Source organism: Colobus angolensis, unplaced genomic scaffold, assembly GCF_000951035.1.
Source record: "Colobus angolensis palliatus isolate OR3802 unplaced genomic scaffold, Cang.pa_1.0 Scaffold113, whole genome shotgun sequence".
NCBI lineage: Eukaryota > Metazoa > Chordata > Mammalia > Primates > Cercopithecidae > Colobus > Colobus angolensis.
This window is the reverse complement of record NW_012112364.1, coordinates 6,121,346-6,138,305: the sequence shown is the minus strand read 5'-3', so window position 1 is coordinate 6,138,305 and position 16,960 is coordinate 6,121,346. Positions and strand designations below refer to the sequence as shown.

Below are 16,960 nucleotides of genomic sequence, written 5' to 3'. Positions count from 1 at the left end.
CCACTGCGCCTGGTCTTTTTCTGTATTTTTAGTAGAGATGGGGTTTCACCATGTTAGCCAGGATGGTCTCATCTCTTGACCTCGTGATCTGCTGCCTCGGCTTCCCAAAGTGCTGGGGTTACAGGCGTGAGCCACCGCACCCAGCCCAATGCTCTTCTTTTCTGGAACATCTGAATGGTCTTCTCTCTCATAAAACCTATCCTTTACTCTGCTGCCAGAGTGATGAGCACATCTGACCAAATATCCTTCACGTAGCCTTCTTCAGGGCCTCTCATCACTGAGTTAATCAACAAGCTACCTCTATCTTATGGTGTATAAAACCATCACACAGGTAAGCATGTACTTCCCAGCCTCCGTTCTCCTCACCTTATGCTTACTGCTTTATCAACTCTACTGCTTCTCATTCCCTTTACAAACCACACACTTTCATGCCTCTACATCTTTGCTCCTGCTGTGTTATCATTCCTTCAAATGCCTCCCTGCCCAAACCACTTTTGCCTGTTAATCCCTGCTAGTTTGTCAAGATTCAGCTTTGTCTTTCTTCCAGAAAGCCTTCCCTGATCACCAAGTCCCAACCTTCACCACAGGGCACACTAAGTGATCTCCGTGCTACTCAGATACCCTATTTATCGAAGAAAGCACTGACTACAATGTGTTTACATGTTTTTCTGCATGTGTACTAGTTTCCAGAAGGCACTATCCCTAGTGTTTGAGGGGGAATTTGACACACAATAGCATATATCACATTCAGTAAATCTTTATTAAACTAGATTCAGCTGGATAAGATGCAGGTCTCCTGCCTCCCAAGTCAGTGTTTTTCCCCACTACTCTGTACTGCTTTTTGATATCTGTTTTAAGACTGTGGTTAGTGGAGTAGCACAGGGAGGCGCACTATCTCACTGTGCATGGAATTATTATCATTGGGAAGATGGTAGACAGGACACTATATTTTAATGTTTACAATAATCATATAAGGTAAGCATTGTTATGTCCACTTTTTAGATAAAGAAATGAGCTTAGGGAGGTTAAATAAGTACTTAAAACTATTGTTAGTATAAAGCTTTACTGGAACATGTCATGTCTATTTGTTAATGTACTGTTTATGGCTGCTCTCACACTGCAACCATGGAGTTGCGTAGTGGTGACAGAGACCATATTTACTCTTTAGGCCTTTGCAGAAAATGTTTGCCAACCCTTGTGCTAGAGAATGAGAGACTACATGAAGCAGGGCTGAGGTGTCCCAGTTGAGACCATCTTAGAAAAGCCAGCAGCCAGCGAACCCATCAGCAGACTGCAAATGCAAGAGTACAGCCAAGGTCAGCCAATCCTGTTCCAATCAGGAGAACTGCCCAACCAACTCAAAGACTCATGAAAATGACAAATGGTTGTTGTTTTAAGTTGGGTTGGTTTGTTTTGCCTAAAGAACAACTGATTGCTAAGGGCATGGTTCTTTGTTGCAGACAATAAGTTACTAAAAAAATTACTGTATTCTATGAAACAGATATTATTTTCTATAAGTTAGAATATTTTGTGCATACTAATTTTAGTTTCTATTTCATAGGTTTAGTTCTCAGGGATAAATACTATACAGATCCACAAAATCCACAAACAGTATTTTAGTTTTATGATCTGCAGTTCTGGGAAATGAATATATTCTGTTTCTCTTTATTTATTACCCATAAAATTTCCCTAAATGAATGTAAATATTTGCATTTACCTTCGAAATTCTTTATAATGAAGTTTTCTTTGTCCTCTTTTTCCAAAGAAATGCATCTGAAGAGTTGTGTTAATTTCAGGTTCTTTCACTGTTGCTTCCTATTTAAAAATTACAATAATTTAAAATAATTATAAATAAGAAAAATAGAATCTGTAGAGTGGAACTCTTAGAATAATATCCAGAAAGGATTCTTCTTACAACAACACCAACACCAACAACAAAAGTTGTAAAAGAGGGATAGAGCCATTCCTTCTGTTATTTTGCATAACACTCCATAACCATCGTTGCTAAGTAGACAAGAAACAGTAAAGGGCTAAAATACTCAAGGTGGACTTCAGCATGAGACAAGATCTTAGATCAGGCCAAAAAGTAAGTTTAGAATAGTGAAATAAATGTTAATTCAAAATATGATCTCTAGGCCTTTACTAATGAAGCAGGACTGAGAGAGTTAAAGCAAGAAAGTCTTTGAGCTTTTGTTGAATGTTGGAAATACCTGCAGAACACTTTGCTTTTTTTTTGTATTCTTCAGAGCGCCACTGCACTCTAGCCTGGGAGACTGAGTGAGGCTCTGTCTCCAAAAAAAAAAAAAGACATTTTTACGTATATTAACTTAAAAAAGAAGAGTGTGGAACAATGTATAGCATGTTACTGCTTATATATTAAAACATATAAGCATAGAAAAAATAACAGATGTATCTATTTATTTACATGTATACTTATATATGCATAAAAATCTCTGAAGAATACAAAATACAAGAAACAAAACGCTTTTCCTAATTATAAAACAGGTGAGAATTCCATTAAACGTAGTAAGTGAGGCAGATTCGCACATTCTTAATTAATAAAATAACAAAAATAACAAAACTGCTAAAAAAACAAACAAAAAAACCATTGGCAACCAAGTAACAAAAGCAGGTACAAGCTTAAGCTACAAATTTTGAAAAAAAGCAGTCAGAGAAACACTAGACTCAGGTGTGGGACAGTCTAACGTATCTCCTAATCCGACCACCACTCCCAACCCTGCTTCTCAGAAGTAGAAGGGGGATGTCAGATTACTGCCTTAGGAGGAATTCATCAACACCTTGAATTCTGTGCTAAGTAGATTAACACGGTGAGAAGACAACCCTGAGACAGGTCATGGCAAACTCTCCAGAAGAAGGTCCTCCCTGGAGCTTGGTGGGACTTGAGCAAAGTGAAGAAGGGCTTCAAGGGCTTCTATCTTTCAGGGCACTATGTTAAACTGAGGGAATAATCAGAATGGGATACACCTTGGAGGGTGGAGTGGGCTGTGGTCTGGGACATTTTAATAGAATCACAGAGAGACGTGGAGTCTAGGTGCTCTAGTAAGGGTTACATTTAGACCAGAGAACTCCCTTCTCTCCTTTAGTATACAAAATGGTGGACCAAATGCATCACCTGCAGCTCAGGGGAAAAGATAAATTAGTTCTAGATAGGGTGGGAAGAGTATTAAGGAGACTCATTCGTGCTCTACCAGAGCAGAGAGGCTCTGGATAGAGCACGAGCATGAGGAAAATATAAGGCATGACAACTATACAAAGACACTGTAGCAAGAAACAGCAAAAGAACAAATCAGGCAAAACGCACAAAAACCCAGTCTAGAAGAACTGATAACCCAAGGAACAAATGAGTATTCCTCACGAGACCTTTAAAGAAACTACCTTTTTATGTTGAGGTAACTACAGATTTCACACACGCAATACTAAGTAAGAAACAATACAAAAAGATCCTCTGCCTTTACTCAGGATCCTCCAATGGAGGCATCTTACGTAACTATGGTAAAATATCACAACCTCACAGTCAACATATAGAACATTCCTTCACCACAAGGATCCCTCAGGTTGTTTTTAATAGCCACATCAGCTTTCCTGCAGCTCCCACCCTCTGACAACTATTAATGAATTCTCCATTTCCATAATGTTGTCATTTCAAATATGTTATATAAATAGAACCATACAGTTTGTAACTTTTAAGTACTGGCATTTTTTTTTTTTCCTCAGCATAACTCTCTGGAGACTCATTGCCATATCAATTGTGTTTCTTCTTATTGCAGAGCAGTATTTCATGGTAATGGAGTCCCACAGTTTATTCACCAAAAGATATCTAGATTTTTTCCAGTTTGGGCTGCATGCTGCCAAATTGAGCTGCTAAGAACATTTGTGTACGAACACAGGTTTTAATCTCTCTGGGGTACAATCCCAGGAGCACAGTCACATTTTCCAGAGTGGTGGTTTTACATTCCCACTAGCAATGAGTGATTCAGTTTCTCTGCATCCTTGCAACCATCCAGTGTGTCAGTGGTTTGTTTTTAGTCATTTGGAAGGTTGTATATCTCTCTATGGTTTTAATTTGCATTGCACTAATGATTAAAGGTGCTGAGTACCCTTTTATGTGCTTGTTTTTGCCTATTTTCTTTGGAGAAATATTAGAAGTCCTGTGTCCCGTTTTTCATTGGGTTGTTAATCACTTTGTTGTTGAACTGTAAGAGTTCTTTATATATACTGATAGTAGACCCTTATTAGATATGTGATTGGCAAGTATCTTCTTCCATTATGTTGTCTTTTCACACTCTTGACTGTGTCCTCTGATGAACACAAATTTTTAATTTTTTTATTTTTTTTGAGATGGAGTCTCACTCTGTCACCCAGGCTGGAGTGCAGTGGCTTGATCTAGGCTCCCTGCGAGGTCCGCCTCCCGGGTTCACGCCATTCTCCTGCCTCAGTCTCCTGAGTAGCTGGGACTACAGGGGCCGCCACCAGGCCTGACTAATTTTTTGTATTTTTAGTAGAGACGGGGTTTCACCATGTTAGCCAGGCTGGTCTCGATCTCCTGACCTCGTGATCTGCCCCTCAGCCTCCCAAAGTGACAAATTTTTAATTTTGATGAAATCCAATATATCTAGTTTTTCTTCTGTCGCTTGTGATTTTAGAAATCATTATCTGAGAAACTGTTGCCAAATCCAATGCCATGAAGCTTTGCTCTTATGTTTTCTTCTAAGAGTTCTGTAAGTTTAGCTCTTACATCCATTTGAATTAATTTTTATATATGGTGTGAGATAGGAATCCAACTTTATTCTTTTACACATAGATATCCAGTTGTACCAGCAACATTTGCTGAAGAGATTTCATTACTTTTTGAAAATTGTAAATGGTATTATATTTAAAATTTTAGTGTCCCCGGTGTTCACTGATAGTATATACACACGTGACTGACTTCTGTACATTTTTCTTGTACCTGGTGACCTTCCTAAAATCAATTATTAGTTCTAGAAGTTTTGTTTTGTGATTTTTTTGCAGATTCCTCGGGAGTTTCTACAGAGACAATGCCATCTATGAAAACAGACTGTTTCATTTCTAACTTTCCAGTCAGTAGGCCTTTTATTTCCTTGTCTTGCCTTATTGAAGTGGCTAGAACTTTCAACACTGTATTGCACAAGAGTAGCAAGAATGAACATCCTTGCCTTGCTCCTGATGTTAGCAGAAAATAATTCAGTCTTTCATCAATAAGTAAGTTAGCTGTAGGTTTTTTGTAGATGCTCTTTACCAAGTTCAATGCCCACCTCCCTGCCCTATTTGTTTTAATGAGTGCTTTTAAAAAAAGTACGGGCGGGGCACAGTAGCTCACACCTGTAATCCCACCAATTTGGGAGGCTGAGGTGGGTGGATCACGTGAGGTCAGGAGTTTGAGACCAGCCTGACCAACATGGTGAAACCCTGTCTCTACTAAACACAAAAAATTAACTGGGTGTGGGTGGCATGCACCTGTAATCCCAGCTTCTTGGGAGGCAGAGGAAGGAGAATCGCTTGAACTGGGAAGGTGGAGGCTGCAGTGAGCCAAGATCGTGCCACTGCACTCTAGCCTGGGAGACTGAGTGAGACTCTGTATCAAAAAAAAAAAAAAAAAAAGACATTTTTACATATATTAACTTAAAAAAGAAGAGTGTGGAACAATGCATAGTATGTTACCGCTTATATTAAAACAGAAAAAATAATATAGATGTATCTACTTATTTACATGTATACTTATATATGCATAAAAATCTCTCTGAAGAATATACAAGAAACTGAAAGCAATAATTGCCCAGGGAGGAGAACTGTGTGACTGGGAGGGAAATTCTGTTCTACCTACACACTCCTGTGCACTACCTGAGTTCAGGAACATGTAAATAGAGCACATATATTTAAAATAGTCATGTACTGCTGAGAAATGCATGCTTCAGTGATTGTCACTGTGCGAACATCAGAGTGTACTTACACAAACCTCAATGGCATACCCCACTACACACCTCTGCTACACAGTACAGCCTACTGTTCAGACCACTGCGTATATGCACTCTGCTGTCGACTGTAAAGTTATGTGGTGCATGACTATTAAAAAAATTAAATTGCTGATACCAAATCTACTGGTAAATATTGGGAATATCTGAACAAACAGAATAGAGTAGCTATCATAAATATCAATTATTTGGAAATCATCTGTACATACCTGAGATCCAGTTTCATTAGTTTTCACTGTCAAGTCATCTTGTTTACTTATGATCTTCTGCAGCTATAAAGATTGCAAACATGAGTTTACATGTGTGCCTACCAGATTTTTCAAAACAACCTAAAAAACAGATGCCAACTTGTTGTTGTTATAAAATATATACTAGTTGTTTGCTAAATATTGCCTTAAATTCTTTCTAATCATAACTCCTATTATCTTTTTCTCTTAGACAATGTAAAAATCAAAGGACAAAAGACATAACAAAAGTATTAACAGTATTATTACTACAATTTTCTACTAAGAAAGCTAGCTTATTTAATAGATACATGTTCTTAGGCAGCACTCTATAAGAACTTCAAGATTATGCTGTCCTTTCAAGAGAATTTTTATTCATAATTAGTTGTATCACTAGTTTATGGCAACATTTTCAAGCAAATAGGTTTTTTTTTTCTTTTGAGACAGAGTCTCGCTCTGTCACCCAGGCTGGAGTGCAGTGGCATGATCTCGGCTCACTGCAAGCTCCGCCTCCTGGGTTCACACCATTCTCCTGCCTCAGCCTCCTGAGTAGCTGGGACTACAGGCACCTGCCACCACGCCCAGCTAATTTTTTTGTATTTTTAGTAGAGACGGGGTTTTACCATGTTAGCCAGGATGGTTTCAATCTCCTGACCTCGTGATACACCCGCCTCAGCCTCCCAAAGTGCTGGGATTACAGGTATGAGCCACTGCGCCTGGCCTATAATTTTTAAAAAGCTATTTATTTCATACACATAGTCTTCCTTTTCCCTTTATGCATTTAAAAAACATTAAAATAAAGACTTACATTTCTGCTAATTAGGATGTTGTAAATAGTACTTTGAAATTGAGTACATTAAAAAACCTACCTGCCTTTCAGAATCATTTGTATCAATCCTCATACGGAAAGCAAATTTAAAAAAGAAAGCATTTTAAAAGAATCAGATGTAGACAAAATCCCAAACTATGGATTCAAATCAATTAGGAGACAAATCTCTATCCATTTTTTTCTAGGCTATTTAACAGTTTGAAAACTGCTGCAATTAATTCCATATTAATTATTTCGAATTTAGCTATTTCTATTATGTTTGTTTTAGGCAAGTGGTTTATTTCTAGTTCTCTAAATCTCTCAGCCAGTTTTCAATGCCCCCCTTTCCCCTACTTACTTATTTTAGGGAAAAAAGTTAAAAAGCTTTATATCTATTTTGCCTTTTATTTTAAAAGTTGACAATCAAATAATGCCAAGTTCAATATCCAAACATTTCTCCCTGTGCTTATTCCCCTGGAACCTCTTAAAAATTTTTATTACAGAAAATTTCAAACATAAGTCAAATGAACATAATTCTACAGTAAGTCACCATATAAACATTATTTATCTTCAATAATTATCAGTATTCTGCCATTCCTGGCTCATCTGTACCTCTGCCTGCTCCCTGTCCCCCTCCCAATTATTATTTACAGCTCTTCAGGAAAAATTACATATATTAAAATGTACAAATATCAGCCATACAATTTTGACAAAGTTTCTTTGTGTCTCTTCCCAGTCAATCCTGGTTTCTCTTTTATTCTTGTTCCCATAGACACAGTTCTGTTTTCCCCACCTAAATTAGTTTCTCCTAGTTTAGAAACTGAAATAAATCAAATTAAATAGTATGTATTCTTTTGTATCTGCCTTCTTTCACTCAGCATAATGGTCTTGAGATTCACCCATGTTGTTTGCCTGTCAGTAGTCTGTTGCCATTTATTGCTGCATTTTATTACATTTTATGAATACAGCACTATTTATTCCTTCACCTGTTGATAGATGTTTTCATGGCTCCAGTTTTTGACTACTGTGAATCAGAATGCCACAAACATCTTTTACAACTCAATTTTGTGGATGTGAGTTTTAGCTTTTTTTGGATAACAGATCTGTTTAACTTTATAAGAAACTGCCAAATTATTTTCCAAAGTGAATTCTGGCTCCTTCACATCCTCACCAGCATTTGATGTGACCAGTCTTTTCAATTTTGGTCATTCTCTTAAGCGTAGTCATATGTCGCTGTGGTTTTAACTTGCATTTCCCTGATAACTCATGTAAAAGGTATCTACATTTATTTAAAAATAACTCCAGCAGGTGTATTTAGTATGACAAAACTATAATGCTACTATCTTAAGTGTGCAGTCCTTCCCACCAATACGAAAGCAACGTGAAATAAAAGGACCACCTAAGAGCAACCGATACTAGGAAAGAGACCTGTCATTAATCTACTGTTTAGAAAGACTGCACTAAAACCCTGGCATGTATCCCACATAAGCACATGTACCATTGATCAAGGTAAAGATTAAATGGATTAACCATTACTGGCTTTGATCACGGTTGGTATTTTTTATTATTAGCTGACAGAGAACAGCTCATACAGACAGTTGCTACTTTATGAGTTCTTGGGATAAAGAAGTAAGCAATACACTTACTAACACAGTTTTCAGATCTGAATGCTAATAAAACATGAATATTCACAAAACACAAAAGTAACAAAGTGAGGCAATCTGTATTTTAGGACATCTTCACAAGCCTTTTATTACCATACTTCATTATTACTTTTACATTCGCTACTCAAATCACTTTGTTGCATTTATATTTTAGGTATTAAAGTGATTCTCATTACTTTTCTAGTGCATATATGGTGGGGAGAGCAATAAATAAAGTCTACTAGGAAAACATTTAGATAAGCTAAGATAAATCCCTGCTTTTAAAATATGCTTTTTTGATGTGAAAAGAACTATTTGGTTCTTTGAAGAAAATTTCAAATAGAAGACGCTACATACAGCCAGGCACAGTGGCTCAAGCCTGCAATCCCAGCACTTTGGGAGGCCGACATGGATGGTCATCTGAGGTCAGGAGTTCGAGACCAGCCTGGCCAACATGGTGAAACTCTGTCTGTACTAAAAATACAAAAAATAAGCCGGGCACAGTGGCACATGCCTGTAATCCCAGCTACTCGGGAGGCTGAGGCAGGAGAATTGCTTGAACTGGGAAGGTGGAGGTTGCAGTGAGCCGAGATTGTGCCACTACACCACTCCAGCCTGGGTGACAGAGCGAGGCTCCGTCTACACACACACACACACACACACACACACACGCACGCACGCACGCTACATACTTAGGTTTACTAATACAAAGACCATGGAAGTGAAATAAGTATTCAAATAATTAATGTAAACGTAGTTTTTCCTCTTCAATGCTTTTTTTTTTTTTATGACATGCTCTATGGGTAATCAAGTTTAGTGGTTCATTTCTACGATGACCACAAAGAATCTTCTTTCATGTTTACAATGGTGACCTTTATATACTTAAAAACAAAATCAATGATGTATCTTTACATATTCTTTTTGATATTTTCTTAATTCATGAGGTGATCATAAAACAATTTTCCAACATTTATGGAGACATCTGTGGTATTCAGAAATTGTTCCATAAATTCAGCATGCTAAGCTATTGTGTGAAAAAATGTATCAGAAAGAATTTTAAAGTAGGTATGCATAACAATTTCAGGTGTAGAGGCTGTAGGTACAATAAGGACTGTACAGTAAAAGGCACATCAATGTAGCCCCGTGAAAACAACAACAACATGTCTTCTATTGCCTTTTTTCATGTTCAGTTTCGTGCTCAGGATCTCCTTTGTCTGCAGACTTTGTGATCTGGCCACACATCACTAAACATTACCACAGTGTATCAAAACTTTGCTGCTGATGAGTATGACGCCCACTATTATTACCGGGGGCTCCGCTACGCCCACTTCATAAAATCGCCTCCAGCTTTCCTATTCTCGGATGTGTGTACAGTGGGTCCAGTACTCCCAAGATTTGGCTCTGTGTGCCTTGTGACTCCCAGGAATAAAAACAGAAACAAAATCCTCCCAGGTCGGAAAGGATTATGGTGAGTGCACATCCTCACAGCTTAGCTAACCTAACAGAATGTCACTGATTTAGGTACACGGCCTTTTCATACAGATTACCCCCTATGAATAACAATAGTTTTAAATCTATCCATGTCTTGTTCTCAAGGCAGAGAGAAGTAACTGGATGGTACCTTGTGACTTACGGCACTGGTATTTCAGGTCCTACTTGTGCAAACACGTTTCCTTCAAATATTTATTTGAGGTATTTGATTAAGTCCTCAAATATCTCAAATGAATATTTTTATCTACTGCTACCAGTTTTGAAGTTCTATTCACTCCTCTTCAGCCTTTTGCTCTGTGGTGTCGGTCCCCACGACTCTTTTGAAACTGCTCTGTAATGGTTCCTACTGACCTACACAATTTCAGGGGCTCTCTACTCAGTCCCCAACTAGCTGCCCACTTTTTATTGTTAGGAGTTCGGTGTCTTTATTTTTTTTTTACTATTTTTATTATTATTTTTGAGACAGAGTTTCGCTCCTGTTGCCCAGGCTGGAGTGTGATGGCGTGATCTTGGCTTACCGCAACCTCCGCTTCCTGGGTTCAGGCGATTCTCCTGTCTCAGCCTCCTGAGTGGCTGGGATTATAGGCATGTACCACCATGCCCGGCTAATTTTTTGTATTTTTAGTAGAGACGGGGTTTCTCCATGTTGGTCAGGCTGGTCTTAAACTGCCGACCTCAGGTGATCCGCCCGCCTCAACCTCCCCAAGTGCTGGGATTACAGGCGTGAGCTACCGTGCCTGGCCCCGAGTTCGGTGTCTTTGAACACTCCCTCTCCAGTTGCTCTTGTCTTCCTCAGACTCCATTATCCTGCACTCTCTGGTATTCTGCTCACTGTTCTGCTCCTTCTCTGGTGCATTCTTTGGCTTCTCAACCTCAGTTTGACCTCGTAAACGAAACACTGCTCCCCCAAGTCTCCGGTCTTATCCCCTTTCACTCTATATTCTTCCCCTTTAGGGTCTTATACTTTCAGGACATAATTATCCCCCTATGAGGATGTTCCCCAATCCTGGCCACATTACTGATGTCCAGTTGCTTGCTATACTTGTCCATCTGTAGGAATGTCCATTCAATTGCTCAAGCCCAACATTTCCAAGCTCGGAGTCAGGATCTTTCTCAACTCAGGTCTCCTAAGAATTCTTCAAATGAGGAGGGCTGACACTGAGGAAAGAGCATGGGCTCTAGAACAAGATGGATTTTTAATCAATTTGCATACAGTAAAATGAACCCCCCCCCTTTATTTTGAGTCGGAGTCTCGCTCTGTTGCCCAGGCTGGAGTACAGTGGCGGGATCTCGGTTCACTGCAAGCTCCGCCTCCCGGGTTCACGCCATTCTCCTGCCTCAGCCTCCCGAGTAGCTGGGACTACTGGCGCTCGCCACCATGCCCGGCTACATTTTTGTATTTTTATTAGAGATGGGGTTTCACCATGTTAGCCAGGATAGTCTCGATCTCCTGACCTCATGATCCACCTGCCTCGGCGCCCCAAAGTGCTGGGATTATAGACGTGAGCCACCGCGCCTAGCAAATGTACCCCTTTAAAATGCATTTTTTGCTTTCAGGATCATGCACTGGATGAGTTTTGACAAATTTATATACCAATGTAACCACCACTCCAAAGAAGATCTAAAATATTTCCAGTACTCCAAAAGTTCTCTTGTTGTTCTTTGCAGTCAATTCCTCACTCCCTCCTGGCCTCAGGCAACCAGTGATCTGCTTTTATTAGGCAAGTCCCCTTTCCTGAAACTTCAAATAGATGTAAACATACAGTATGTCCTCGTCCATGTTGCCGCATTTATCAGTGGTTTGTTCCTTTTTACTGTTAGGTATTCTACTGTACGGATCCTGTCTGTTTATCCACTCACTTGATGAACATTCCGGTTGTTTCTAGCTTTGGCTATCATGAATAAAGCAACTATGCATATTAATATACAGGTCTTGAGTGAATACGTTTTCCTTGACTAAATAAGAGTGGAATTGCTAGGTCATATGCCGAGGATATATTTTACTTTAAAAGAAGCCGCCAGGTTTTGTTTTCTAACATTTGTGTATCATTTTATTCCCATCAACAATGTAAGAGGTTCATTTGCTTCATATCACAAAGGCTTTTATTTTATTTTTTCAAAATAAATGTTTTAGCATTTAATTACAAAGAGTAAACATAACATTGGATATTTTTCATTGTAGACAGCAATATAAATAAACTTTTTTTTAAAGAGATTTCTTCTGAGCCAATATGTGATTAATGGCCCAGGACAGCCCCAGAAGATCCTGACAAGTGCCCAAGGGGGTAGGGACAACTTGGTTTTATACATTTTAGGGAAGCACGAGATATCAATCAGTACATGTAAGGTATACATGGGTTCAGTCGGAAGAGGAGGGGCAACTTGAAAGTGGGAGGTGGGCTTCCGGGTCATGTGGATTCAAAGATTTTCTGATTGGCAACTGGCTCAAAGAGTTTATCTAAAGACCTGGAATCAATAGGAGGAACTGTCTCTGGGGACCAAGGTTCTTAGGCAGATGAAGCCTCCAGGTATCAGGCTTCAGAAAGAACACACTGTTAATGTTTCTTATCAGAATTAGTTAATTCTCTTAGTAGAAAAGACCTGGAAAGGAAAGGAGATTCTTTACAGAATGTAGATTTTCCTCACAAGAGACAGCTTTGCAGAACCGTTTCAAAATATGTCAAAGAAATCTGTTTGACAGTAAAATACTTCAGTTTCTTTCAGAGCCTGCTGTGTCTTACTGCGAGAGTCTGTTGTCAGTCTTCAGGTCTCTGTGTCGATGTTACTGCTGCTCAGCTGTGCCTGAAACCTGAAGGGAGGAGGGATGATGAGGCCTACCAGGCTCCCACTTCCTATCATGGCCTGAACTAGTTTTTCAGGTTAACTTTGGAATGCCCTTGGCCGAGAGGAGTGGTCCCTTTAGATGGCTGGGGAGATCAGAATTTTATTTTTGGTTTCCAAGAGACAGCACTTGGGGTATCCCTAGCAGGAAGGAGGAGGAGGCTGTCTGGAGGAAGGAGCACCAACCACACACAAAGGACTGACAGTGGGCAGTCAGGGTTGGGGAAGAAGGTGAAGGAGCAGAGAAAAGGGAGAAGGGTCATAGCTGGTGGGCACCCAACCCAGCCTGAGCGACATCCAGCCCTACTAACTCACTCCTGAGGGGCCCAGGGTTCCACCTGGCTTATGTGAGGAAGAAGTGCTCACCCCTTCTAGGTGGATGAGGCCAAAGTCAAATTGAAGGCTAGGACAGTCGTGCAACTCCTTCTCCCGGACAGTGTGGCCCAGAGCAGGTGCTGGACATAGAACCAGTTATAGCAGAGGCTCCACTGCCAGCAGAAACGATGGTCGCTGTCCAGTGCTGCCCTTGCTGCTTGTAATGTCCTCAGAGGAGCCGCCAGTGCTCAGGGTGGCATCCAGGCCCCACCTTCAGCCCCCAGCCCCAGATCTGCCCTGGGAGCCCAGCCAGGGCAGTGGCTGGGCAGGTCCCCAGGAGGGAGCTCACAGCCAAGAGCAGAACTCCTGCTGCTTGTCTTCCCACAGAGCTGCTGTAAGAAGCCATCAAAGGCTCAGACAAGGTAAGAGATGCATAGTGAGGGGGCAGAATCCAGACATCTCAAACTGCATGACTCCAGGGCCAGGAGACTTGCTACCTTCTTGACACAGCACCCTTCTTGGCCCTGCTCTGCACCCCTGAGGGTCGCCTGTGTGGACAGCGTCAAGGGCTGAAGGGGAGAAAAAGAGGTCAGGGATGGGACTTCCTCCCATCCCCTGCCAGCCTGTAGGGTCAATGAGGCTGGCTTTTTCTCCACCGAAAGCCACTGCTTCTCTCAAGGTGGTCTTGTCTACACTACCCTTTCTGGGTTCCAGGGACCATTCCCAGCCTTTTCCATGCAGGCCAGGGGTCTGCTACTACCTTGGGGTACCTGTGGTACCCTCAGAGTTCCCTACAACCTACTCCCACCTTTATTATTCGTCCCTTTATTAAACCCTCCTCAGATGCCCTGGCTTGCAAGAAGTGGCCTCACCTCTGCACAAGCAGGCCTGGTTCTGGGTTTGGAAGCGTGGGCAGACCCGTGTGTCTCACACAGCCCCCTTCTACCTCAGGTCCCAGCAAGACATGAGGCCACTCTCTGCTCATCTTCTCTGCTCCAGCCTACTGGCCAGCCTTCCAGGATTCCAAGTCCAAGTGCCTCAGGCCAGAGCCTCATTCCCCCTGGGCACTCCTCCTTTGTGACTTCACTGACTGAAGTCACCTCGGAGACAGTGCCAAATGTTCCACTCCAGAGTCTTGGCCTCTAGGAGGCAGGAACAGCAGGCCTGGCCAGCCCAAAGGACTCTCTGTCCAGGATGCACACTGCTGGCCCATGCCCCTCGGGACTGTAGAGGGCAGCCTCAGAGGCACCGGGCACTCCTGGGACCATGGATGATGCCGCTGTCCTCAAGCGACGAGGCTACCTCCTGGGGAGAAATTTGGGAGAGGGCTCCTATGCAAAAGTAAAATCTGCTTACTCTGAGCGCCTGTAGTTCAATGTGGCGATCAAGATCATCGACCGCAAGAAAGCCCCCGCAGACTTCTTGGAGAAATTCCTTCCCCGGGAAATTGAGATTCTGGCCATGTTAAACCACTGCTCCATCATCAAGACCTACGAGATCTTTGAGACATCACATGGCAAGGTCTACATCATCATGGAGCTTGCGGTCCAGGGCGACCTCCTTGAGTTAATCAAAACCTGGGGAGCCCTGCATGAGGACGAAGCTCGCAAGAAGTTCCACCAGCTTTCCTTGGCCATCAAGTACTGTCACGACCTGGATGTCGTCCACCGGGACCTCAAGTGTGACAACCTTCTCCTCGACAAGGACTTCAACATCAAGCTGTCTGACTTCAGCTTCTCCAAGCGCTGCCTGCGGGATGACAGTGGTCGAATGGCATTAATTAAGCAAGACCTTCTGCGGGTCACCAGCGTATGCGGCCCCAGAAGTGCTGCAGGGCATTCCCTACCAGCCCAAGGTGTATGACATCTGGAGCCTAGGCGTGATCCTCTGTATCATGGTCTGCGGCTCCATGCCCTACGACGATTCCAACATCAAGAAGATGCTGCATATCCAGTAGGAGCACCGCCTCAGCCTTCCACGATCCAAGCACCTGACAGGCGAGTGCAAGGACCTCATCGACCGCATGCTGCAGCCCGACGTCAACAGGCGGCTCCATATCGACGAGATCCTCAGCCACTGCTGGATGCAGCCCAAGACATGGGGATCTCCCTCTGTGGCCATCAGCAAGGAGGGGGAGAGTTCCCGGGGAATTGAACCCTTGTGGACCCCCGAACCTGTCTCTGACAAGAAGTCTGCCACCAAGCTGGAGCCTGAGGGAGAGGCACAGCCTGAGACAAAACCCGAGGGGGCAGAAATGCAAATGTCCAGGCGGTCGGAGATCCTGGGTATCCCCAGCGAGCCGTCGACCAGGGAGACAGAGGAAGGGCCCCCCCAACAGCCTCCAGAGACACTACTCTGAATAGTGGGCCTAGTGAGCTTCTTGCGGCCCAGGGAATAACATGGAGCTCAAGGCTTCAAGCCCGAGCTCTGAAGAAGTCAAGGTTGGAGCCAGAGAAGGAAGGCAGTCCCAGATGAGCCGCCATTTTCGTCAGTTTCCTCTCCCTCCCCTTGAACTTGGTAACCCACGTGGTCCTCGCGTGGCCCCGAGGTGGATGAGGCCAAAGTCAAATCCAAGGCTGAGACAGCCGTGCGACTCCTACTTCCCCAGAGCGTGACCCGGAGCAGGTGCTGGACACAAAGCCTGTCTCCGCAGAGGGGCTCCACTGGCCGCAGCGGCTGTGACAGCACGAGCAGGAAGAGCAGCAGGAAGGCCGCTGTCTGCCTTGCGCGCCATTTATCCTTTCATCGTCCCGGGGGCGGCTGCGTGACCCTGCTGGGAGGCCAGACCGGGCGGACTGAGGGTCAGGGGACCGGACTGGGTGGGGGGTCGGGCGGGGCTGGACAGGGACGAGGGGCGGAGAGGCGGTGGGAAAGAGCTTCGGCTGGGCCGCGGGCTCGCGGGCACTCTCGGCGGCAGCCTCCAGGGCTCCGACTCCAGCTCTGGGCAAGATCCATAAACTTTTAAAGAAGCCTCAAAACATACTTGTAAAGCATTAAGCTTTAAAGTGTTAGAAATCTTGTGCCCCAGATGTGCTTCTTTCAGTATTATCCTAGATCCTCAGGAGTAGCATGGCAATAATTTACAGAACGCCAAACCATGTAGATGGGTTTGCCCTTAAATTCTTCCTTGAGATTGTGTTCTTCAGATGGAGAGGCCTTAAGTGGGGTTCACTAGGGTTACACTTGGGATCAACACCTTTCGGCGGGACAGCGTCTCAGGGCAGCTTTTTCAAGGCTTCGCTTGACATGATTTCCTTCCCTTCATTAGTCACTTTGGATCCAGCTGAATTTCTCTCTCCGGTGAGAGCGGATGTCGACTGGCCTCCCGCAGAAGAGTAGGTGGCTTTGGTGGGGGTTGGGGTGCGGGCTGGCTTCCTGGTCTCTAGTTTTGCAGGAGTTTCCCAGCCCCAACTAGGATCTCCGTGGAAAAAAAAACTTTTCACTCGTGACACTGCCCGGAATTGCAGTGCGAAACTCACTTCCTGCCTTGGCGAGAAGCAGAATCCAGCTCCCTCCAGGGGAACCCGGAAAACCAGCTCAGCGCACACCGGGGAGGGGGAGGGGAAGGGACAGCCGCCGGGAGCCTCGGGCTCCGGGCAACCGGCGCGCCCCGCACACCGGACGGCA

The 16,960-nt window shown here is 43.2% G+C and overlaps 1 protein-coding gene and 1 pseudogene across 1 annotated transcript in view; one reads left to right on the top strand and one right to left on the bottom strand.

Moving 5' to 3' along the window:
* Window positions 1-16,960, bottom strand: part of MICU2 (mitochondrial calcium uptake 2) — a 114,194-nt gene that overhangs the window by 18,097 nt on the left and 79,137 nt on the right. The window contains exons 7-8 of the mRNA XM_011958914.1: window positions 6,221-6,283; window positions 1,718-1,815 (exon numbers count right to left, since the gene is read on the bottom strand). Coding sequence (XP_011814304.1) covers window positions 1,718-1,815; window positions 6,221-6,283 — 161 coding nt within the window. The remainder of the gene's footprint in view (window positions 1-1,717; window positions 1,816-6,220; window positions 6,284-16,960) is intronic.
* On the top strand, window positions 14,600-15,692 carry LOC105523866 (annotated as a pseudogene).